The sequence below is a fragment of the Felis catus genome, chromosome B3 (genome assembly GCF_018350175.1).
Source record: "Felis catus isolate Fca126 chromosome B3, F.catus_Fca126_mat1.0, whole genome shotgun sequence".
Taxonomy (NCBI): Eukaryota; Metazoa; Chordata; class Mammalia; order Carnivora; family Felidae; genus Felis; species Felis catus.
Genome location: NC_058373.1, coordinates 58,994,410 through 59,017,155, shown reverse-complemented (window position 1 = coordinate 59,017,155; position 22,746 = coordinate 58,994,410). Strand labels below are relative to the sequence as shown.

At 34.9% G+C, this 22,746-nt stretch overlaps 1 protein-coding gene across 3 annotated transcripts in view; it reads left to right on the top strand.

The window, feature by feature from the left end:
• Positions 1 to 14,333, top strand: part of GOLM2 (golgi membrane protein 2) — a 106,069-nt gene extending 91,736 nt beyond the window's left edge. For 2 of the 3 annotated variants that reach the window (XM_011282842.4, XM_011282841.4), the window contains 2 exons: positions 5,234 to 5,401; positions 12,241 to 14,333. In XM_011282842.4, coding sequence (XP_011281144.1) covers positions 5,234 to 5,401; positions 12,241 to 12,311 — 239 coding nt within the window. In that variant the 3' untranslated portion in view covers positions 12,312 to 14,333. The remainder of the gene's footprint in view (positions 1 to 5,233; positions 5,402 to 12,240) is intronic. The other variant, XM_011282843.4, reaches the window with a different exon arrangement.
• The last annotated feature ends 8,413 nt before the right edge of the window (positions 14,334 to 22,746 follow it).

Below are 22,746 nucleotides of genomic sequence, written 5' to 3'. Positions count from 1 at the left end.
AGCTACCATGTTTCTTTCATTTCCCTGGTTTCTCTTTACCTTCCATAAATCCAGTCAATTAACAGATTCCTTCCTGTGCCTACTACTACATGCCGGTCCTATACCTTGAGATGCAAAATAAGTATGGTCTTTTTGCCCCATAATGTTCCTCATAAAGAAATCAAAGTAAATAGTTCAAATGCCAGTAAGTAGTCTTCCCTATATATTGCTTTGTAGGGAAAGCCTGCAGTAACATTTTTGTCAAAATTTGCACGCCTCACCCTTCCAGCATTCACAACTCTTGACTCATGTCTCAGCAGATTATAAGTTATCACATGTCATGGACCCTCAGGGATACTTAAAATAGTCAACATTGTAGGTGTTAAATTGAACGATGCAAGAGTCATTTGAATTTGTTAATTTCCAAATGACCGGTACGAAATGGATACTACCAGTAGATGAAGGCTAGAAAAAGAGGTTCCCTCCTTTGGAGTAAAATTTCCGATTGATTTATTTTGTTTATAATAGTGACAATATATTAAAAGAATGACTAGAAAAATATAAACCTGTTTTTCATACAATAATTGAGAAATTGAAACCTATAAGTGAAACTAGAGCTAATGAAGCAAAAAAGTGACTTATCTTGGTTTGATTTTCAGTACGGGATTAAAACATACAGTCTAATTCTCTTGACTGAAATGCCTTTTTGTGACTGTTATAGAAATGTTATAGTTATTTGTCATCATCGTTTCATTTTCTACTGGTTTTGGGAGTTTGCAGCCTGATGTTTAAGGTGTTTTACAGAATATCTATCATTCTGTATGAAGTTCTATTATATTGTTTAAAGTGAACTGAAAAGTGTATCAACAATCTCTTATGATTTGGTTTTCCAACGCGATGCCACCCAAAGACTGTCAATAGCTAGAGTGTATGTTGTTTCTTTCTTCATGTTCTCATGTTTAAGTTGTTAGGATGAAGCTAGTATCCTGTTACTGGTAAGCTATAAGTTAATTATTTTCAAGCAGCCACCAGGATGAAAATAAAATTCAAGTACACAGTTGAATTTTATAAAAAATACAAGGAAATTGGGGGATCCAAACTAAATAAAATGACCATACTACTCACCTAGCTGAGCACAGTTTTAACATTGTGGTTACTAAGAGAGAGAACTGAATTAAAAATCTTTAAATAAATAGGTAAAATGCTTCAGAGATAAGGTACAATATTTAATTCTTGTTGAGACATCACAGTTTTACACCATCATGTGATAACTTTACCCTCATTACTTCCTTTTTCCCTTCTTAAAGATAGTCAATACCTAAGATCACTCCTTTGACCAATAGCTGTTTTCTGTATTTGTTTCCTAATAGAAATTAGCTCCTCATAGTTTAATATATCATCTTTATATTTATGAGTCTTAAACCTATACATCTAGCCCTCACTTTGCACCTAGAGTCTAGTTCCATATTTCCATGTGTCTATAAACTATTTTCATTTGGATATCTTACTGTAACCCTTAGTTCAGTATTCCTAAAGCATTTGCTTTTCCATACCTTATCAATTGTTCCATTTTGGGTACAAGTATCTTTAGTTTCTAGGCTAAGATTATAGAATCATTTTTTGAGTGCTTCCATTCCACTGTGCCATGTATTCAATTTGTCATTCTTAAATGTATTTGATTCACCTGTTCCTAAAATTTCCTCTTATATCTTTCTAGTCTAAGTCCTCATAGCTTCTTACCTGAAAAGACACTGGAAATGCTGTAGTACATAAATCAGATTAGATTCCTGTTCTCAGAGAGCTTAAAAGAAATTATGACAACTGCCTATTGCCTCCTACACAAAGTTCAGACTTCCTCTGTCAAATAGAAACCAACAATAGCAATAGTCTCCATGTTAAGATGTCACTTTCTGGATCATTGTGGTATAGCACACATAGCATCACTTTCTAATTATTTGTTTACTTGTTTGTCTTCCTTCCTATAATAAGTTACCAGAGATGGAGATGATAAGTTTATTTTTGTGTGACGGTACTAGCACAATACCTTTCACATATGTTAGTGAGTCTTTATTGGATGAAAGAGTATTGTAGATACTTCCATATACTTTGTCATTCATTCTAACAATGACCCTGTGAAGTGGATATAGGATGCCCTTGAAAATATCTAACTTTAAAGTTTTTCTATAATTATTCCAAATTTGCTTGTCTAAACTTCCTCTTTCCACTTTCTAAATAAATCCAGTCAAATTAATCTCTTCACTGTCTCCTGAATCCTCTATCTACCTTCTTACTCATTCTTCGGGTGTTTCTTTCCTTCTCTCTGTCATGGTCCAGTATATTTACCTCTTTCTTGAAACCTTCCCTTCTAGCTCTAACCCACACAAATTTCCCCCTTTTATAACTCCTTTTTTCTTTTTTTTACAGATTTACTTTTAATTTTTTTAATGTTTATTTATTTTTGAGAGACAGAGAGTGTGTGTGAGCTGGGGAGGGGCAGAGAAAGAGGGAGACAGAAGATCCAAAGCAGGCTCTGTGCTGAAGGGCTCAAACTCACAAACTGCAAGATCGTGACGTGAGCTACTTAACTGACTGAGCTACCCAGGCTCCCCTCCCTTCTATAACACTTTTTACAAATATGTTGCCTGACAATTATATAATTGAGCTGTTTGTTGTATTGATTATTGTTATGCATTTTTATTTATGCTGCCATAGTCATTCACTATTTATTGTGAAGTTTGATGTCCCAACTTGACAGACATCTTTGTATAGCTGGTTCTTTTTTTCTCTGTTGTTGTCTGTCATGCTGTTGAAATCCTGTATTAAGGGTTAGCTCTTTCTCCAAAGATGAAAATTCTGCATATATGATAGCACAAATTACTTTTTTAACAAGGGACAGTTGTGTGGCCATCCATTCTTTTTTTTTTTTTTTTTAAGTAATCTCTATACCTAATGTGGGGCTCAAACTTACAACCCCAAGATCAAGAGTCACATACTTTGCTGGCTGAGCCAGCCAGTTGCCCCTGTGGTCAAGCATTGTTATTGATTTTTTCATTATCTCTGTCTAGTGTCTAGTGTCACTAATTTTAATATTATAATTTTAGGGCTGAATTTGGGCTAGCCAGATTATCAAACACCTATAAAAGAAAGATACTATAAATTGTTCTGTTGCAATATTGTAATAGGTATAGGTGGACCCTTTTTTAGTTAATGTACCATGTCTGATAGTATTAACTATATTTTACAATAAATTTTTAGGTTAATTTTTTAGTCTTCTATGTTTCATAACTGATTAAAAAATTTAAAAATTTCTTAGAGGAAATGGTATACCTTGAGAAATTCATTGGGAACTAGCATATTAAAATGTTTATTTATTTATTTTAATGTTTATTTACTTATTTTGGAAGGGGGCAGGGGCAGAGAGACAGGGAGAGAGAGAATCCTAAGCAGGCTCCACACTTTCAGTGCAGAGCCCAAGCAGGGCTCACTCTCATGAACCATTAGATCCTGACCTGAGTCGAAATCAAGAGTCTGATGCTTAACCAACTAAGCCACCCAGGTGCCCCTAAATGTTCGTATACTTAAAACAGCAGTTTTACATTGCATAAAGATGATTTAACAACTCCAGATTAAGTTTGTCCATAGTAAATATTGCATATTAAGAAAAATAAAATATAGATTTCTGTAAATCTCCCTTTTTCCTTATATTGGCATCATTAATTTTGTTGTTAGAAAAAGAAATAATAATAAAAGCCACTAAAATGTTTTGTTTTGTATTACTATCATTAGGAGACATGGTGTCTTTCTCACAAATAGCTTATTATTCTTGTTTCTGTTTTTCCTTTTTAATTCTTTTATATCCATTTATTTTCTCTAACTATTTTATCAACTTTTCAATTTATTTATTTATTGTACATACCCAACCTTATTCTGGAATATATTTAAGATGACTTTATGCTCTTTTTATTGGCCCCAGTTACTTGTCTCCTATTGTAAACAGCCCCCATCCTTGAAAGCCTATGTAAGTGTGATTTGTTTTTTAACTATTTCCCCAATTGACTCTTTACTCAGCAATTAAAATTATATTGGCCCGATGATGTGGTGAGCTGTTTGTAAAATTGACCAATACCTCCTTAATTCTTTCCATTTGTACTTAACCTTTCTTTCCAAGCAAAGAAGTCATTAATTTTTTTTCCTGAATGCCTCATTTCAATTTACTTCTTAAAAACATAATTCAAAAAATTTTAGACTTATCCATAGAAAGTTTGTATAATTTTTTAAAGTCTTAAATTCTTTCATCATCAGTAAGTTGATATTATTTATATTTTAGATTTTGGAATAAAATTTACTTTTATGCTACTTAAATTTAATGTCAAAGTAGAGTTTAACTTGTGTTTCTGAGTCAGATCTTAGTGTGCCTAACATTTTCATTTTCAATTTTAGTTGCTGAATAGCTTTCTACAGTGGATGTTATGTCTTTTGCTCTTTTTGATTTCTTACTGTTATGAATGTGCACAATATAACAGGCTCGCATAGTTCAACTTTCTTAAGCTTCCTCTATCATTGGCTTTTAAAAGTCCTGTTTAGGAAATGGGAAAGAATAAATCAGAATTACTTGGGATGTTTTTTCAAAACACATACCACTAGGAGTTCTGATAGTTTATTCTTTATGCCATCTCTCCTTGGAAATCCACAGTTATAGTCAGTCACTATCACTGAAGGAACTTGAGATAGCCCTCAGTTGTGTTAATTTGTCTTAGCATCCAAAAAGAAACTAGCCTGCATGGTACTTGTTTATTTTTACAAAAAAAAAAAATGATCAAAATTATTTATGGAAAATGGTATTTTATAAAGAAAATAAATAACTACAAGTTTCAAATACATATTGTATCTAGTAATAAAAACATTTTTTGTTCTTCTAAAGTGGTAAATTAGACAAATACTTATTTTGGAGAAGTCATTGGTTATTAGGAAAGCAGTCCTGAAAATGGTACCCTTTCTTTAAGAAAATATTCAAGCCTTAAGTAGCAAGTACTAAAAGGAACACCAAAAGGAAATTCTTTTTTTAAAAAGTTATTTTCAGTCTTCATTCTTATTTCTTTTTGTCTTGGATAACCTTCACAAAAATGTATCTTTTTTATAACCAATACTCTAAACGTTGCCAGGTTTCACTTGTCTACTTTCTGGAGGCATCCAGTGTAGGTCCCTTCTTTTTTTTCCTCTTTACTCTTGAATTAATCCTCTACCTACTTCACAGGCCGATTCTTTGATGAGAATGAATCCCCTGTTGATCCGCAGCATGGCTCTAAACTGGCGGATTATAATGGGGATGATGGTAACGTAGGTGAGTACGAGGCAGACAAGCAGGCTGAGCTGGCTTACAATGAGGAAGAAGATGGTGATGGTGGAGAGGAAGACGTCCAAGGTGAGCGTGGGCTTGGCCTCCATGCTGTGACCGTGAAACCCACCTCTAAATTTTTTGGTTGAATTTGTGTAGAATTTTCCCCACTTATTAACAGAATTACAATCTTAATACAAAGAGATTCTGTGTAGTTTTTCAATTTTATTTTGAAAACAATTTTATGATAGTCATATTTTTAGATTTTAATTATTTTAAGTATTTTCATTTTAGTTATCTTATATGTATTATTGATATAGTTATAATTTGAAACTCAAAAGTATTCAGAAATTTTACATTTAAATTGTTTTAAATGTCTCCAGGCTTTACCTACGGCAAATACTCCCAGAAAATAATTCTTTTCCAATTTCTTATCTGAAAACATTTCGTTATTCTAGGTACATATTTTGACCAGACAGCCTTTTTGTTATAAAGGAAGTCCCAAAGAGAATGGTCTCCATACTGAAGATAAGATATGTCACTACTGATTGAGTATAGGAAGGCTGTTTTTGAACTTTTTTCTGAGAGGCTGAAAATTTATATTTAACAGTTTGAAAAGATTTGTCTGTTTTATGTTTAATACACAGATTCAACATATTTTCCTTGTTAACTATGTAACTTCTGAGCTTTTAACTTATTAAAAGTTCAGAATCTACCTGTGTGCATGCAGCCCTACCCATGCATGCATATCAGAGTATATTACATTATTATGAGTTTTTAGGCCTATTTTCTGCCTGCTTATATCATTTAGTAGTATTTGTGGAACTTTTTCTCTTTTCTGTAAAAGTTGATTATGAACATAATAATGTGTGATGTATTCTATTTTATAATGTGATGCATGAAGTATTTTCCAATGTAAACTGTCTCAATTTCTTCCTTAACTCTTTTTAAGTAATCACATCTTACTTATGTTCATGACAAGAGTTGTTTTTATAAAACTGAAAAGAAATTATAGTTATCCTCAGATACTTTGTAGTTAATAGAAAAGGGGAAACTTAGAGACTCAGACTTCCATGCAGGATTGTTTTGATAGTACATTCTAGTTTTGGAAGAATGGTTGTTGGGAATAGAAAGAGATAATAATTATTCTAGGACTTCTATAAGGATACATTCATGAGAACTTCTCAAATGCTGTTTGGGGCTTTAGAATAAATTATACCTACCTTTTCTATAATCTCATCCATTTTTCATAAATTTTACCATTTTTTCTCATTGTTTTGTGTTTGTTTGAATGTTTTTATTTACAATTATTTATAACATTGTTGTGAGGCTTTTTCATGCATGTATATCATATCACCAATTAGATTACCAAGCTCTGGAGGGCAGGAATTTTCACTTACGTTGCCTTATATTTTGTTTGTGTCCTTTTCTGCCTTCATATTCACCCCACCCTCCACCCCCCATAGTACTTAGCCTACATAGGTCAATGTTGTTAACTGATAATTTTATGCTTTCTCATTGAGTTTTAGAACTGTGACTAGAATAATAACCCTTTAACTTCCGGTCTTATAAATTTAGTTTATAGTTTAAACATTCTCTAGTTTTCTTCCTAAGAGCTTCTATCATATCATTGGATAATTTTGAGGGTTTTATTAGAGCAAATAATTTCAGCTGTAACTGAAAGACATTTCTTATGCTTTTGGCTGTCTTAAAGTTAATGATTTGTATCACAAAATTTCAGATATTTTGTATGGTTTTTATCCATGGTAGGTACATTTATCTTCAGTGCCTCCTCCCTCTCTTCTCTCTCTCTCTCTCTCTCTCTCTCTCTCCCTCTCCCCTATACCCTTTTCCCTTTCCCTCTCCCATCCCCAGTTTTCATTGTAACTTTCCACTTTAGGTCACCAGTATCCTCATGCTGCTCTGCCTTTCCTTTCACAAGGAAATAAATGCATCAGTTCTAAGGAATATAAGGAAATGACCTAAGGTGATACCCTCAGTGAAGTAGGGAGGGGATTGTTAGATTTTGGGGTTTTCTCATTTGCAACTCAATCTTACTTGAGCTGGGGGTTGCCACTTACATTTTTATCCCATTTCGGGGTTCACTAGATGACAGCAGTAGAAGGATAGGACAGCTACCAAGGGGACTCCTTTATGACAGGGAACAAAGCCACCAGCTGCAGCTAGTGAAGAGGGATGTTTGGGTGAACTGACTAAAAAAGAGTATTGGAAAGCCAAATAATTTAAAACATGCTTTCAGGGATTCTTTAGGTATGGCATTAACTGTCCAGAAAGTGGGAAGGGGGAATTATGGTTGTTCCCTAGTTTGTCAATAATTTGGATTCTAAATTTTATTATTAAGTTAGAATATTTAGAATTTAAGAACATTTCTTCATAGTTGCAATGTAGAAATAATGGTTGGGTTCCCAGGCGAGTTTGCACTTGTAGCCAAAGCAGGCAGTAGAAAAGAGTGGGGGAAAAACATTAGGTTAGGAGACCAGCCGTTGAGTATTGCTTTTCAAGTCACTTTAACTCTCTAGGTCACAGTTTCTTCATCTGTAATGTGACTGTTGAACTACAATAGATGGTCCTTCTCAGTTCTAAAATTCTGTGATCATATTCACAGTGGAATCACTATATACAACACAGGTATAATGGGAGAATGTGTTTCAGATTTGAGCATGCCTGAAACATATCTTCCCCCAAACCCAGGAAAGAAAATCTTTACTGCCATTAAGACTCTGCAGCCAGAGATATCAAAAATTGAAACATGCTTGTAACAGATGGTTGCTGTACTTGTGATGAACATAGCATAATGTATAGATTTGTGGAATCACTATGTTGTATACCTGAAACTAATATGACATTGTGTCAACTTCAATTAAAATTGAAACATGTACTTCAGAAATACTATTAGGGGCTCTTCTCTACTCTTCCTAATATTAGGAGGAGTTTTGTTGTTTTGTTTTGTTTTGTTTTTCCTCAATCTGTTGGGTCCCTAGGATTAGAGATTCCACTTATAGTGCTGAGGTTCTGGATTCAGCTAAGGTCAATGGAGATTTGGGCAGCAACTCTGCCAATAGAGTTTATCCGCCAGCTTTATCTCTGATGCTTGTTCATATGTATTGATCATTTGGGACACTACTATCTGAAAAGTGTTTTCTTGTAGAATTAAGTGAGGCCTATTTTTCCTGTGTTTACAGTTCTGGTTTATTTTGATTTTTAATTCTTGGTTTCCTGAAGCAGCCTAAAAAAATATTATTTTATTTACATTGGTGTAGAAAAATTTTTTTCCTGCCTTCTTTTAAGTGACCCAATGAGGGGCGCCTGGGTGGCTCAGTCAGTTGAGCGTCCAACTTCAGCTCAGGTCATGATCTCAACGTCTGTGAGTTCGAGCCCCACTGGGTTCTGTGCTGACAGCTCAGTGCCTGGAGCCTGCTTCGGATTCTGTGTCTCCCTCTCTGCCCCTCCCTTGCTCTTGCTCTCTCTCTCTCCCAAAAATGAATAAATAAAATTTTTAAAAATTAAAAAAAAAATTAAGTGACCCAATGAAAAGATTACCTCTGGAAATACTCTGCATCTGATGGATATCTTTTAATTCATTCTTTATTGTAATAAGGAGATGGATGTTTATAAATTCTCTTTACTCTTATCTTTAATCCCATAAAAGTTCCAAGTTTCTTTAACAGAGTATGACCTGCATATTTATTTATGGTTGTATTTATGTGCTTATGGAAGGAAGCTGAGCCTAATGCTTGAGTGCCTGGATTCTGGAGCTGGACTGCCTGGATTTGAATCCTAGCTCCAGCACTTACCAGCTCTGTGACCTTGTGAATTACCTAACTCTATGCCTCAATATCCTTATCTGTAAAATAGGGGTATAGTTACTTAACTAAGCTGTTGTTATGTAGATTATATGACTCAAATATTTGTTCAGCACTTAGGGCAGGTCTTCCACAATGTAAGCACTACATAAGTGTTTGTTGAATAATAGTTTTTAAGAAGTTAAAGCAAATACAGAATATTTTTCTTTGGATTGCCTGCTTTGGAGGATTATTACACTTTGGTTTGTGGATTAACGTGTACTTTTTAGTGGAGCCTCACTGCCTTATTATCCCCAAGATGTTCTTGTTTGGTAGAGCTTGCTTTATGGAGGTGATCCTTTCTTGACGTCAGAGGGAATTTAGGAATTATTTAATAAATTATGAATGTCCTTCTATTTCCTTAATAGTCATTTTATGTTAATGAGCTATTTACAGATTTTGCTGCCTTGTAAAATGAAAAAAAAAAAAAATATATATATATATATTTAGTTTTCAGGTTGTTATTCTATATTAGATTTGACTAGGTAATTTCATCATACTTTATAAATACTGTACATGCAAATAGGTTGTCAGCAGAAATTTGAATTCTGGTTAGAATAGCTATACTGAAAGTGGACTCTACTTAATGTAAATAATAGTTCAGTGTAAGAAAAATGCAATATTCCAAAAGTCCCGTGAAATTCTGAAAAATAATGTGAAGGCACAGTATTAAAATTTGATTAAAAGCATGAATTAATAAAACCAACAAACTCCTCTGTATATTTATAGAAGACTTTAGAAGTAAAGACTCCTTCCTATACATTATTATTATTATTATTACTATTATTATTATTATTATTATTATTATTATTATTATTATTTTGAGATAGGATAAACAGTTGCTATCTGTATTCTACTGAGAAGGTAACTAAAGGTCTAAAGAGGTTTAGAAACTAGATCAGGTTTGTTAAGGGACTGAGCCAGAGCTAGAATTCAGTGTTTTTATTCCTAGAGCTTTGCTCTTACCTTCTCTTTATAATTTTTCATTTAAAAGTCTTCCAACATACCTACTTTCAATAACTTTCCTGTTAAATTTTTAGGAATTCTCTTTTGTATAGCTGCTTTTCCCACCCCTCTGTGGTGATTAAATCTTCATTGAATTACTGAAGTCATGAAAGATGTATTTATAGCCATAAGGTGATATCCCATAACATGGATTCTAAGGAGAGCTTTCTGGAGAGGTGCCAGTGATCATTTTCCTGTTTAAAACCAAAGATATTTTTTTAAAGTACAACAAGTTCTATGTTAAGATATTAGCATTTTTTTCAAAATACAGATGTGATTATGGATACAATTTCAGCCTCTGCCTGTAACAGATCTGGGGTTATCTTATCACAGCTAGTGGATTACACTATTAAAGATACAAGATAATTTTGTTGGCCTATGATGCAAAATTGTTGCCTGCAATTCTAAATGAGAATTTCTGTAAGTTTAATAGGAAAGTTATTGAAAGGAAAGAAAAAGTTGTCTTATTTGGCATTTTTTTAAATGAATAAATATAAAGAAGAAATAAGAACACATCATTATGTAAAATACACAGTACATATATCACATAGCATTTTTCTTGAACAAAATTTTACCATAGGATATACTAGAGAAGTTAAGAGTGGATTACCATAGGATATACTAGAGAAGTTAAGAGTAGCAAACCTATCAAATCTAAAAGACAGATTTCAGAAAGCTATAGTATACATGTGAATTGGGATTCTGACTCTTGAAATATATAAAATTATATTTATATATAACTCATATAACTTTAAATTATATAAAATTATATTTCTGGACAATTATGATAGTAACATCTCAATCTATCAAAAACTAAGCTGATGGGTAATTGTAACTGTGAACTGTAAAGTATGAAAAATCATTTTTCAAGGCTGTGGAAGAATAAAAGAAGAAAAAAATAAGAAAACCAAACAAAGAAAAAAAAAAAAAACCAAGGCTCTGAAGGAGCTAACAGATGTCACTAAAAGCCATATACTAGAAAGAAAGTCTCTTTGCTTTGATTAAATTACTTTTCATTCTTGTTCTAACATAATTTTAATATTCTGAGCGGTCTTATTTCAAAACCTGTAGTTTGTAACAAAATTAGAAAAGGATTGCTACTGCGAGATAAACAGTAATGTGAAGTGGCAGATGATAGCCAAGAAGGACCCAGAAAAACCTGTGAATATCCAAATAAGTCAAACTCTAAAGAGTCATTTAATGTAGCTACTCAAAGTGACTTTGAGGATCTTACTAACAATATTATGTAACATATTTTTTTTCTTTTTGGTAAAGAAGAAGTTAAATTTTGGTTAGTATATCATTTAAGAAGTTGCTGCTAAGCTCTTTGCAGAGGAGCAAAGAAATTCACTTTAATGTTAAATATTGGGATTATGAGTAGCTTTTATTTTCCTATCTTTCATTTTCCAATTTTTATGTGATGAGTGTGGATTAATTTTGTAATTAGAAAAAGTTTTGGTTTTTAATGGCATGAAAATGTATACAGAACGGTTTCTAAAACTTTTATTTTTAAATTTTATTTATTTATTTATTTTCATTGAAAGAGAGAGAGAGAGCAGGCAGGGAAGGTCAAAAGGACAGGGAGGGAGACAATCCCAAGCAGGTTCCACACTCAGGGTGGAGCCCGATGGGGGTGGAGGTGGGAGGATCAATTCCACAACCATGAGATCATGACCTGAGCTGAAATCAAGAGTTGGATGCATAACGGACTGAGCCAACTAGGCACTCCAAAAACTAACTTATAGAACTAATTCATTTAGTAGAAATAATGTATTTTATATACAAGAACCAACTCCTCAATGTTTGTGGGTTCCTAAAGTTTGGCTAACTATATCTAGCTCTACTATCATCAAAAGATTTGTTAAATTAAGTAATCTTCCAATATATTGGAAGACTGGAAGACAGACTTTTCACGGTTTAGCCAAGCAACTAAGAAATAAAGTGCTATTTTAGAAGGTATAAAATAACAAATAGAAAACTACTGAGGCTTTATTTTTTTGGTTTTCTGCAAGTGATTTTAAAAATAATATTCTTGACACATAATTATTTTCCTTACAGATGATGAGGAACGAGAACTTCAAATGGATCCTGCAGACTATGGAAAACAACGTTTCAATGACGTTCTTTAAGCCCTAAAGGAAAACTTCAGAAAACCTAAAGTGCTGTAAAATGGAATGATTTCTACTTTGTTGTTTCTGACTTTTGTTGTAAAGATCAGTTGTATCAGTTGTAAAGATACATTGAGATAGATTTAAGGAAAAATTTTAATGAAGAAATGTACCCATGTACATATGTGAACTTTTTCATATTGTATTATTAAAGCAGAGATTTTTTTGTTATATTACAGTTGAGCCAAAAACAAAGTAAGCAAAACTGTAATCTTTGCATTTAAAATGAACTAATGTATATTTTACATTTTATTGAGCCTAATTCTTTCCACAAATGGACAAATAGTAAAAATTGGTTGTACGGTTTATATGTTGCACATAGCATAACCCCAGTGAGAACAGTTATTCAACTGAAAAACTTTTTATACACTAATATATTCTTGTTAGCCCAACAGGTGTTCTGTTCTATCTACCCCTCATCTCGTGCTCTTCATGGAGTTATATCTAGTCACATAAAAGAGGGGTTGGAACCTGGAAGCCAAACACTGGGCAGCATGTGTGCAAAATCATTTCCCTACTCCTTTTATTTTACATGAGTGCTGATGTGTTTTGGCAGATTAACTTTTAGCTGAGGCCTGATGGAAGTTGAGGTAACCTGCAAAGACATAACAATATTTATGAGTTATACCTTACTTAGTTCATGAAATTGTGAAATGCATGATTGACAATATCTTTTCAATTTTTATTTTTTTCACATAATACTGGTACTGTTTAACGATAACCATCACTGGCTAAATTTTTTATATTTTCAGAGTCCAAGTTGGTGAAAATATTCATGATTTAAATGCCAGATTCTGAAAGAAGCTAAATCAACTTCAAAATGAATCTGCAATCAGCATTTCAAAGCTTCTCTGGTAGTTTTAGTGATCTTATTTGACTAGAATTTTTCAGAAGTACTATAAAGAGTTTTAACAGATTTTTATTAACACACAAATAAGTAGAAGTGCAGTGAGGTCTACAACTGTTTTATTAAAATAGCTTAAGAGTTTGTAATAAAGATGAAGAATCTTTGTAATTAATATGTTAAGAACCCATAAGCCTCATATTTGCTAGACTTACAGAATTATTTTAAATGCATTTGTCTTTTTTGACACTATTCCGGAGAATGCTTAAGCTAGTTAATCCCTGTTTTCAGATTTAAATCTTTTAAATCTTATCCCCCACAAAATAAAAGGTTTCGATCACAAGGAGACATTTAAGGTTGTTAACTCTGTTTTTCAGAAGGACTACTGTTAATTGCACATAAACATGATATGTTTTTTCCCCCCTTGTGCTCAGGTTCTAGTCAAAATTCAAACTTACAGAGGTAAAAAAAGCTGTTCATTTATTAGAAGTGCAAAAATTCTTAGACTTCAGTTTGAAATTATTTAATGACCAGGAAAAGATATAGTGATTTACTAAAATTGTTATTTCTACCAAATCAAAATGGCAATTTATGCCTTTGCTGAGTATATCAGGCCTATAATGAATAGGTATAATAGTTCAAAGAATTTTTTAAAATGGAGTTAAAGGGAATTGATGTACACCTTTTGGGCATTAGAGTGGGAAGATGAATCTAAAACATACTTCTAGTAATACTTTATATTTAATACTGTAAAATCTTTACAAATGAAAACCATGAAATTTCCTGCCTTAGTTCCTTTGTCATAAGAACAATCACTTAATTATATGGTAGCTATTACTTATATAGCAAAATTTCTTCAATTAGCAGTCTAGACATTTTATAAACTGAGAGATCTTGGACCAATTGATAATGTTTCTGACTGTATTAACATTTTAGTGCTATAAAATACTATGTGAATCTTAAAATTCTGACATTCTACAGTCTGTATTAGACATGCTGGTTTTTATAATATTTTACTTCTGCCTTAAGATTTAGGTTTTTTAAATGTATTTTTGCCCGGAATTAAGTGTTAATTTGATGGAAACTCTGCTTTTAAAATCATCACTTAACTGGGTTCTAATAAATTAAAATTAAACTTGTTTTACTATTTTTCTGATTCTGACACATATACACACATCACACTCATGTGATGCAAATAGTTACATTTTAACACTAAAATTTGAGCAAATTTAGAATTCATTTTCGGCTAAGCTAAACTAGATTGCAGAAAAATTTATATTAGGGTTGTTTACCGTAGTGCTAGTGTAACAAATACTGAATGCTTCGTATGTGCCCAGCATTATCTTATGTAATAAGAATACTGTAGTGGGTAAGATAGACCAGGTTTCTGTTCTCATGGAGCTTCCATTCAAGTTGGACCAGTCCGACAATATACAAGTAAACACAAGAACCAGCTAATTTTAAATAGTGATAAGAACTATTAAAAATAAAACAAAGTTCCAAGGTTTCAAGGTCTCTTAAGTTTCCAAATAATAATGTTTTCAACTTAACTGAAACATAATTACGAAGCTAGAATATCATGAGAGAAATGAGGCTGAAGAGGTATGGAAAGGGTAGGGTAGGTAGAACCTTTTAAGTTCAGGTCACTTGCTACTGACCCATAAAGAGAAAATATAAAATCCAAAATATACATGGAGGGATGATTCTAAGGAAAATGTGAATACAACTTCAAAATCATTTCTAAAATATGTCCCTTTATTTTAAAAAATCTTAAGATTGTGTTCCTTTTTGACTTGTCCTGTATATACCTGTAAACATAAAATTTGCTAGAATATGAGGACAGAGAATGTATAAAACAAAACAAAACAAAAACCGTGTAGTTATGAGGGGGGTAGTCACTTGTCATAATGGCTAGCCTTGGAAACTTCTGTTCCCTCACATGTCTGACCCCATGGCTTCAATAAGACAATCAAACCATGTGATGTTATTTAATACATTTCCAAAGTCTAGGTTATTGAGTCTTCACATAAATATTCAGTTCTAATTGGGCTATATCTAATTCCTTTTAAGACTCTCCTCACTAAGGGTTCCAAATGAAAATTCAAACAACTGTCCCAGAAAGAAAAAGGGGAAATTTAATGGTCCATGTAAATAAACTGCAAAAAGGGCAGAAGTCAGCTGGACTTGAGGATAATTGTATTGACACAAGGACTTAAACGCTGCCAACTTTGTTTCACTAACTCCCATTTCTGCTTCTCTCTACTTGCTACTTTCTTTCACTCAGACTAGCTCTCCCCTCAAAACTGTAACCAAGATTTCCAGCAGGTCACATTTTCTTAGTTTTGCCACCTGAGAACAGCTGCTCTTCTTTCCTTAATTCCACTCCAAAAAATATGAGGGAAGGGAGATTTTTGTTTCTGACTATGATTAATTTGACTAGCCCTTTCTGAATTAGTGGTAACTATAAAACTGGACAAGATGTAAGTGACTGTTTTGGGGCAGCAAAAAACTTAAGCTTCTGAAATAAGGGAAACTTAAGCAGTTGAGCCCCACAGTCACCCAGCTTCCTATGGGTGTAAAAAAGCTGAACTGAGACGACAGAGATCATAGTGGGGAGCAGCTGAAGCAGTTGGAAATCAATTGGGTGGACATCAGAGAAGAGGGAGCTATCTATACAGAGAGGTAGCCCCAGAAATCCTTATAAGGGTGACCACAAGTTCATGGCTGAGGGCTGGACTGTACATAATTAGAGCAAAACCACCTGATGCTTACCCCATAGCAGTTGCCACAGAGTTGAGAATGGAACGTAGATACCAGAGGTCAAGAAGTGTTGCCATAAAGGGCGCCTGGGTGGCTCAGTCGGTTAAGTGTCCGACTTCAGCTCAGGTCATGGTCTTACGGTTCGTGAGTTTGAGCCCCACATGGGTTCTGTGCTGACAGCTCAGAGCCCGGATTCTGTCTCCCTCTCTCTCTGCCCCTCCCCTACTCACACTCTGTCTCTCTGTTTCTCTCTCTCTCTCTCAAAAATAAATAAAAACATTAAAAATATTAATTAAAAGAAGTGTTGGCATGAAAGCCGTGCTACAGGACCCTAGGTTTCTGGGCCTGTCAAGGTGGAGTTCTGTAACAATTGTGGCATCCAGATAAACGATTAGAAAGGTTGCACCTTGGGAGTAAAGACCATGCCCTCGAATAAGACCTACCCTAGGTCTGCCCTAACAAGCTCTGACAAGATTGTAAGGGGAGATAAAGTATGAAGATTGAGTTCTGTCAAGTTAGAACTTAATGAAACTCCTTCGGCTTCTCATAGATATGAACTAACAAAGCATAAAACCAAGCCTATATTAGTTTAAGGTAACTACTCAGTAACTGAAGAATCTGCTAAAATAAGAATCATCACTTTTCAGAAGATAACAATCAAGAATCTATACAACATATACACAATGTCTAGTTTTCAATAAAAAATTATCAGACATACAAAGACTTGAAATGTGATCTATAGTTAAAAAAATTAGATGGCTGTTGTTATTTGTTATATTGTTATTTGTTAATGCAGGTATTAAAAGTGTTTACTGCACTGTATGTTAACTAACTTGAATTTAAATTTTAAAACATTAAATTAAAAAGTCCTAAAAAAAAAGTATGTTTAAAGATTAAATGAAAATGTTTTAAGTAAGTGAACAGATAGAGGATCTCAGCACAGAAATGAAAATTATAGAAAACCTAATGGAAATTCTAGAACTGTGAAGTATAATAACTGAAATGAAACATTCATTGGATGGGTTTAATTGCAAGTTGCAAATAGCAGTAGAATGAATTTGAAGACATACAAATGTAGTTGTACTGTAAGTATTTGAAAATGGAAGGTTGAAATGTTGAGAGACCAAGAAATGTGGATTTGGGATTCATTCAATATTTATTGAGTGCTCTAGACACCCCCTAACACATAAGCCTAAAGATTCAATCATGAAAAAGCAACGATCATTCTTTTAATTTCTTATTGAGTACCTAATCTGTATAGAGAGCTGTTTTGAGTACTACAATGTCTCTGCCTTCATGGAACTTACATAAATACCAGAGGGAGAGATCATTATTTTCTATACTCATAGTGATAAATGCTTTAAGAAAAATAAATCAGAATAAAGGAATAGTGATGAAGGAGTGCTATTTTTAGATAGGATGATCAGGGAGGGCCTTTCTGAAGATGTGGTGTGAAAATAAGCCATGTAGATATCTTGTGCAACACTATCCAATAGAAATATAATGCAGGATACCTATGTAATTTTGAATTTTCTAGTAACTACATTTTTAAAAAAACTGGTGAAATTTTGATATTTAACCAATATATCCAAAATATTACCATTTTAATATGTAATCAATATAGAACACTACTAATGAGATAGAGATATTTTATATTTTCTTTTGTGCTAAATCTCAAATCTAGTGTGTATTTTACATTTACAGCACATCTCAATATGGACATTAAGTTGTCATTGGAAACATTTGGTATTTGGCATTCATAAAATTTATATTTGAGTTAATACATTCACATACTCATGTTCCAAGTATACTTAAAAGTTTTATAATAACTGAACCAATTATTAATTTTTTTCAATATACTTCACTCTTTAGGGCAGTTTCAGGTTCATAACTAAATTAGGTAGGAAGTAGAAAATCCCAGCATATCCCCCCCCCCCACACACACACACAGCTTCCGTGCCATCAACATCCTGCACCAGTGTAGAATTATTTGTTAAAATTGATAAACCAACACTGTGTATACATCATTATCAACCAAAGTCAGTTTACATTAAGATTCACATTTTGTATTGTACCTTCTATGGGTTTGGACAAATGTATAATGACATGTATCTACCATTATAGTATGCAGAACAGTTTCACTGCCTTAAAAATCCCATGTTTTCCACTTGTTCCTCTTTCCTTATCCCAAAATCCCTGGCAGCCACTGACCTTTTTACTGTCATCATAGTTTTATCTTTTCCAGAATGTCATATGATTATAATCATACAGCATATAGCCTTTTCAGATTGGCTTCTTTCACTTAGTAATATTCATTTAAGATTACCCCTTATCTTTACATGACTTGATAGCTCACTTCTTTTTAGCTGATTAATACTCCATTGTATGACTATGTTGCAGTTTATGCATTCCCCCATTGAAGGACATCTTGATTCTTCCAACTTTTGGCAATTATGAATAAAGTTGCTATAGACATTCATGTGTAGATTTTTGTGTGGACACAAGCTCAACTCCTTTGGGGAATACCAAGGGGCAATTTTTTTTTTCTTTTTTTTTTTTAATTTCTTTTTTTTTAATTTTTTTTTAATGTTTTATTTATTTTTGACAGAGAGAGAGAGAGACAGAGCATGAGCGGGGAGGGTCAGAAAGAGAGGGAGATACAGAATCCGAAGCAGGCTCCAGGCTCTGAGCCATCAGCACAGAGCCCGATTTGGGGCTCGAACTCACAGACTGCGAGATCATGACCTGAGCCCAAGTCGGACACAACCGACTGAGCCACCCGGGCGCCCCGGGGCAATTTTTTTTTATTGTAGCAAAACTACCATGGTACATTTACATGCAAAGTACAATTCAGTGCCATTAAGTACATTACAATGTTGTGCAACCATTACCACTAACTGGTTCTAGAACTATTTCATCACCCCAGCTGGAAGCTCTGTTAAGCAGTCACTCAGGTATTAATTTTAAATTTTGTTAATTAAAATTAAATAAAGTTAAAAATTAATTTCCTCAGTTGCACTACCACATTTCAAGTGCTCAGTCCACCCATGGCTTGTGGTTAGTGGCTATTGAATAACACAGGTCTAAGGGAAAAGAAGTAGAGGCAGAGAAATAACAAAAACAAAGTCCTTGATACAGGAATATACTTTTTCAGAGAATGGTTAATTAGCCAGTAGGATGGGAATACAAATAGCAAGAGGTAGGGAATGTAGTCATGAGGTAGCCAAGAGTGAACTAATGAAGGGCTTTGCATGTTATAGTGAAGACTTTAGATTTTATTTTAAGGGTGTTGAAAAATTTATAAAGAGGTTTAAAATGATCACCTTGGCTGTGTTTTGGAAAGATTGACGGAGGTTCAAGAATGGAGCAGGAAGACTTATAGTATTCCAGGTCAGAGATGATGGTCCTTGAACTAGGGGAGATAGCTGAGGTGGTGTTTGGATTCAAGATATACTTTCAAGGTTTAATTTATCGCACTTACAGTGGATTGGATGAAATATAAGAGAATTATATTCTATCCAGTGGAGAATACTAAGAGAGAAACAGGTTTGAGAGTTAGTCTTGACCATGTTAAGTTTCAGATGATCATTGCCATCAAGTGAATGCAATATTAAAGTACAATGGCAGTTCTGATACTATTTCAATGTTTATTATGAATATTGCTTTCTTAGTTGTAGTATGAGAGTGATAAAAATATGCCTCATAGGGGCACCTGGGTAGCTAGGTTCATTAAGTGTGTGACTCTTGATCTCAGCTCTTGATCTCAGGGTCATGAGTTCAAGTCCCACATTGGGCTCCATGCTGGGCGTGAGGCCTATTCAAAAATACCTCATAGATGGGTGCCTGGGTGGCTCAGTCCGTTAAGCATACAACTTCGGCTCAGGTCATGATCTTGCAGTTCGTGGGTTAGATCCCTGCATTGGGCTCTGTGCTGAGAGCACAGACCCTGGAGCCTACTTTGAGTTCTGTGTCTCCCTCTCTCTCTGCCCCTCCCCTGCTCACACTGTCTCTGTCTGTCTCAAAAATAAATAAACATTAAAAAAAATTTTTTTTAAATATCTCATAGAGATAGAATTAATGTAAGACTGGATTGTGAAGTGCATATGTCTTATATATCAGATAAAAGGTAATAAGGGATTTGCTGAAGGATTTTGTTAAATATCCAAGATGCTTCTATCACATTACTTAGTGAACACCTTATTTCATTAATATTTTCAGATAGCAATAATTTTGTATAGTTTAGAAAGCATGCATGCCACTAAGTTTTTTTCCTGTGGCTACTGCTTTGTGTATAAATATACCTGACTTTTTTTAAGTTCATATTTTGAAACCCTTATTTTATTCTAAAATCTTGGACAAAGTTTTTACTGAAGCTTAATGACATTATGAACTGTCATTTATAAATGAATAAATAATCTCATTTGACTTTCACAACAATCCACTTAGATATTGCAGAGGAGAGTCTAGCAGAAACTATTAGATGTGAACGATGAAAGTTAAAATCAGAACATAATCGTTATCCTCTGAAAAAATGTTAAAATGTTTTTTTTTTTTATTTTTTTTTCAACGTTTATTTATTTTTGGGACAGAGAGAGACAGAGCATGAACGGGGGAGGGGCAGAGAGAGAGGGAGACACAGAATCAGAAACAGGCTCCAGGCCCTGAGCCATTGGCCCAGAGCCTGACGCGGGGCTCGAACTCACGGATCGCGAGATCGTGACCTGGCTGAAGTCAGATGCTTAACCGACTGCGCCACCCAGGCGCCCCTAAATGTCAAAATGTTAAATAAATTGCAAAAGCATTTAGGCTTGCTACCAGCAAACTTTCTAAACTTAACAGGAGACAGTAGGATGTGGTATAATGAACAGAAGGACAGCTTGCTTGAGTCCTGATTGTATTTCTTACTACTGGATTCTTTGGAAAGGGTGACTGTTTTTTCCTTTGTTCTCCCTTCCTCCTACCTTAAAAAAAAAATTTCAGCGTCTTCAGCTGAAGAGTTGCGGGGTGGGGGGTGGGGACTCTAATATCACCTATTCACAGGGTTGTTGGGAAAATCAAAATGCATATAAAAGCACTTTGTAAATGGCATATTTAAGTTTTAGAAGAGCGAACACTGGTAGTTATTACCACTGATATTTTTTTTTCAGAAATATTCCCAATTTTTACCTGATTTAAAAATTATGTTGGTAATCAGTTGGGGTAATTGTTTAACCTGTATGGTTTTCCATGATATACACTGGATAATCAGTAACTATTTGTTGATTTCCAGTTAGTTTTTCAGGAATCTATTATTTTGTGCACTAATACCAGTTCTGCTCGCTGATACACCACTGGCTGTCAGTAAACATCGCATTCAGAGCATTCTTGTTATCGGAAGATATCGGGTGCAAATGAACTCTGAGCTCTGGCAAGATCTGCAGTATATAAGGCATTCAGGAGACAACTCACCTGCTCCACACTTTGAAACAACCAGATTCACAAGGGTTCTCTGCTTACCTCGCAGCCTCATCTCTCTCCACTTTCTTCCCCTCAACTCCTCTATCCCCAGCGCACAGAACTACTACCCTAACTACTCAACACAATCTCATTTTTGGATTTTTTCCAACTGTTTACCTAGGCACTCTTCCTTTGTAACATCAACTCTTTAGGTCATCTCATGAAAGCCTTCCCACACCCCGTTTGTACTCCTGTCAAGAACTCCTTGTGGTCATTTTAGCACATTGTATTTAAATTGTTTACTTGTCTGTCTTCTTCAGACCGTGAACTCTGAGAAGGCAGGGTTCACGTCTACCTTGTATCCCTCGCATTCTAGTATGGTCTTCACACATTGTGTTTTTTCAATAAATATTTCTTGACTGAATAATGTGAGTGGCCCAGAGCTTTAGTAAACAGATAATGCTCTTCCAACCATTAGTCTTGGTTTTTTGATAGTTCACTAGGGCTAGATGCTCGGATTGATACATTTTCACTCCATTAGGCTGACAGTCCTTAGACCCAGGCAAGCAGGTAGGAACTCATTTGTCTGAATGATCTGACTTCTCGGCAGAACCACAGCCGAGTTCGCGTGGAGTCGAATGGCGTGGGCTTGTGTGACAGAATCACAAGCAACTGCTATGCTCTCTAGGCAGAGAGCTGGAAAGAGGACCTTCAAGGGCCACCGGGATCCCTGGAAAGATGAAGGATTCGTCTCAACATGGCCTGGGGCAGCGCTCTACACACACTACCACCTCCAGCGCGCCAAGGCGTTAGTCCCACCCCATCCCATTTGGCTCCACCCACAAGGCGCGCCCGGGTTACTAACCCTAGCCGCCAGGGTGAGCGACGCGTTCCTAAGCCCCGCCTCCACGGTGAGGGCGCGCTCCCCCTCCCAGCTCTGCCTAAGCAGTTCCGTTAGCAGCGGGAGGAAAAACCGTCCTTCGGGTCCCCGCCTCTTCACTCCCAACGCTTTACTCCCTACTCCCCCTGCAATCACTACACTGCCAGCTACGGAGGCCCTTAAAGTACAAATATCCCCCAGGTCCTGGCGTATCCTGATAGGTTTTGTCCTTGTTCCTCCATTCGGTCCTAAGGGCCTGCGTTCATTTTGTGTCAGGAATCAGGCTTGTGAGTTTCTTCCGGCGGCAGGAACTCCAAAGCTCTTTACGGAAGTAAAAGCTGGATTTTTTTTTTTTTTTTTTGACTCTGAGGCCGCCCGCATTCCTTCCCTCCCACCTCGCGGAATTGTGGCGGGAGGGGGAGGAGAAAGTCAAGGCGCCTGCGCGGAGAGGCCGCTTTCCATCCGGGTCTCTGTCC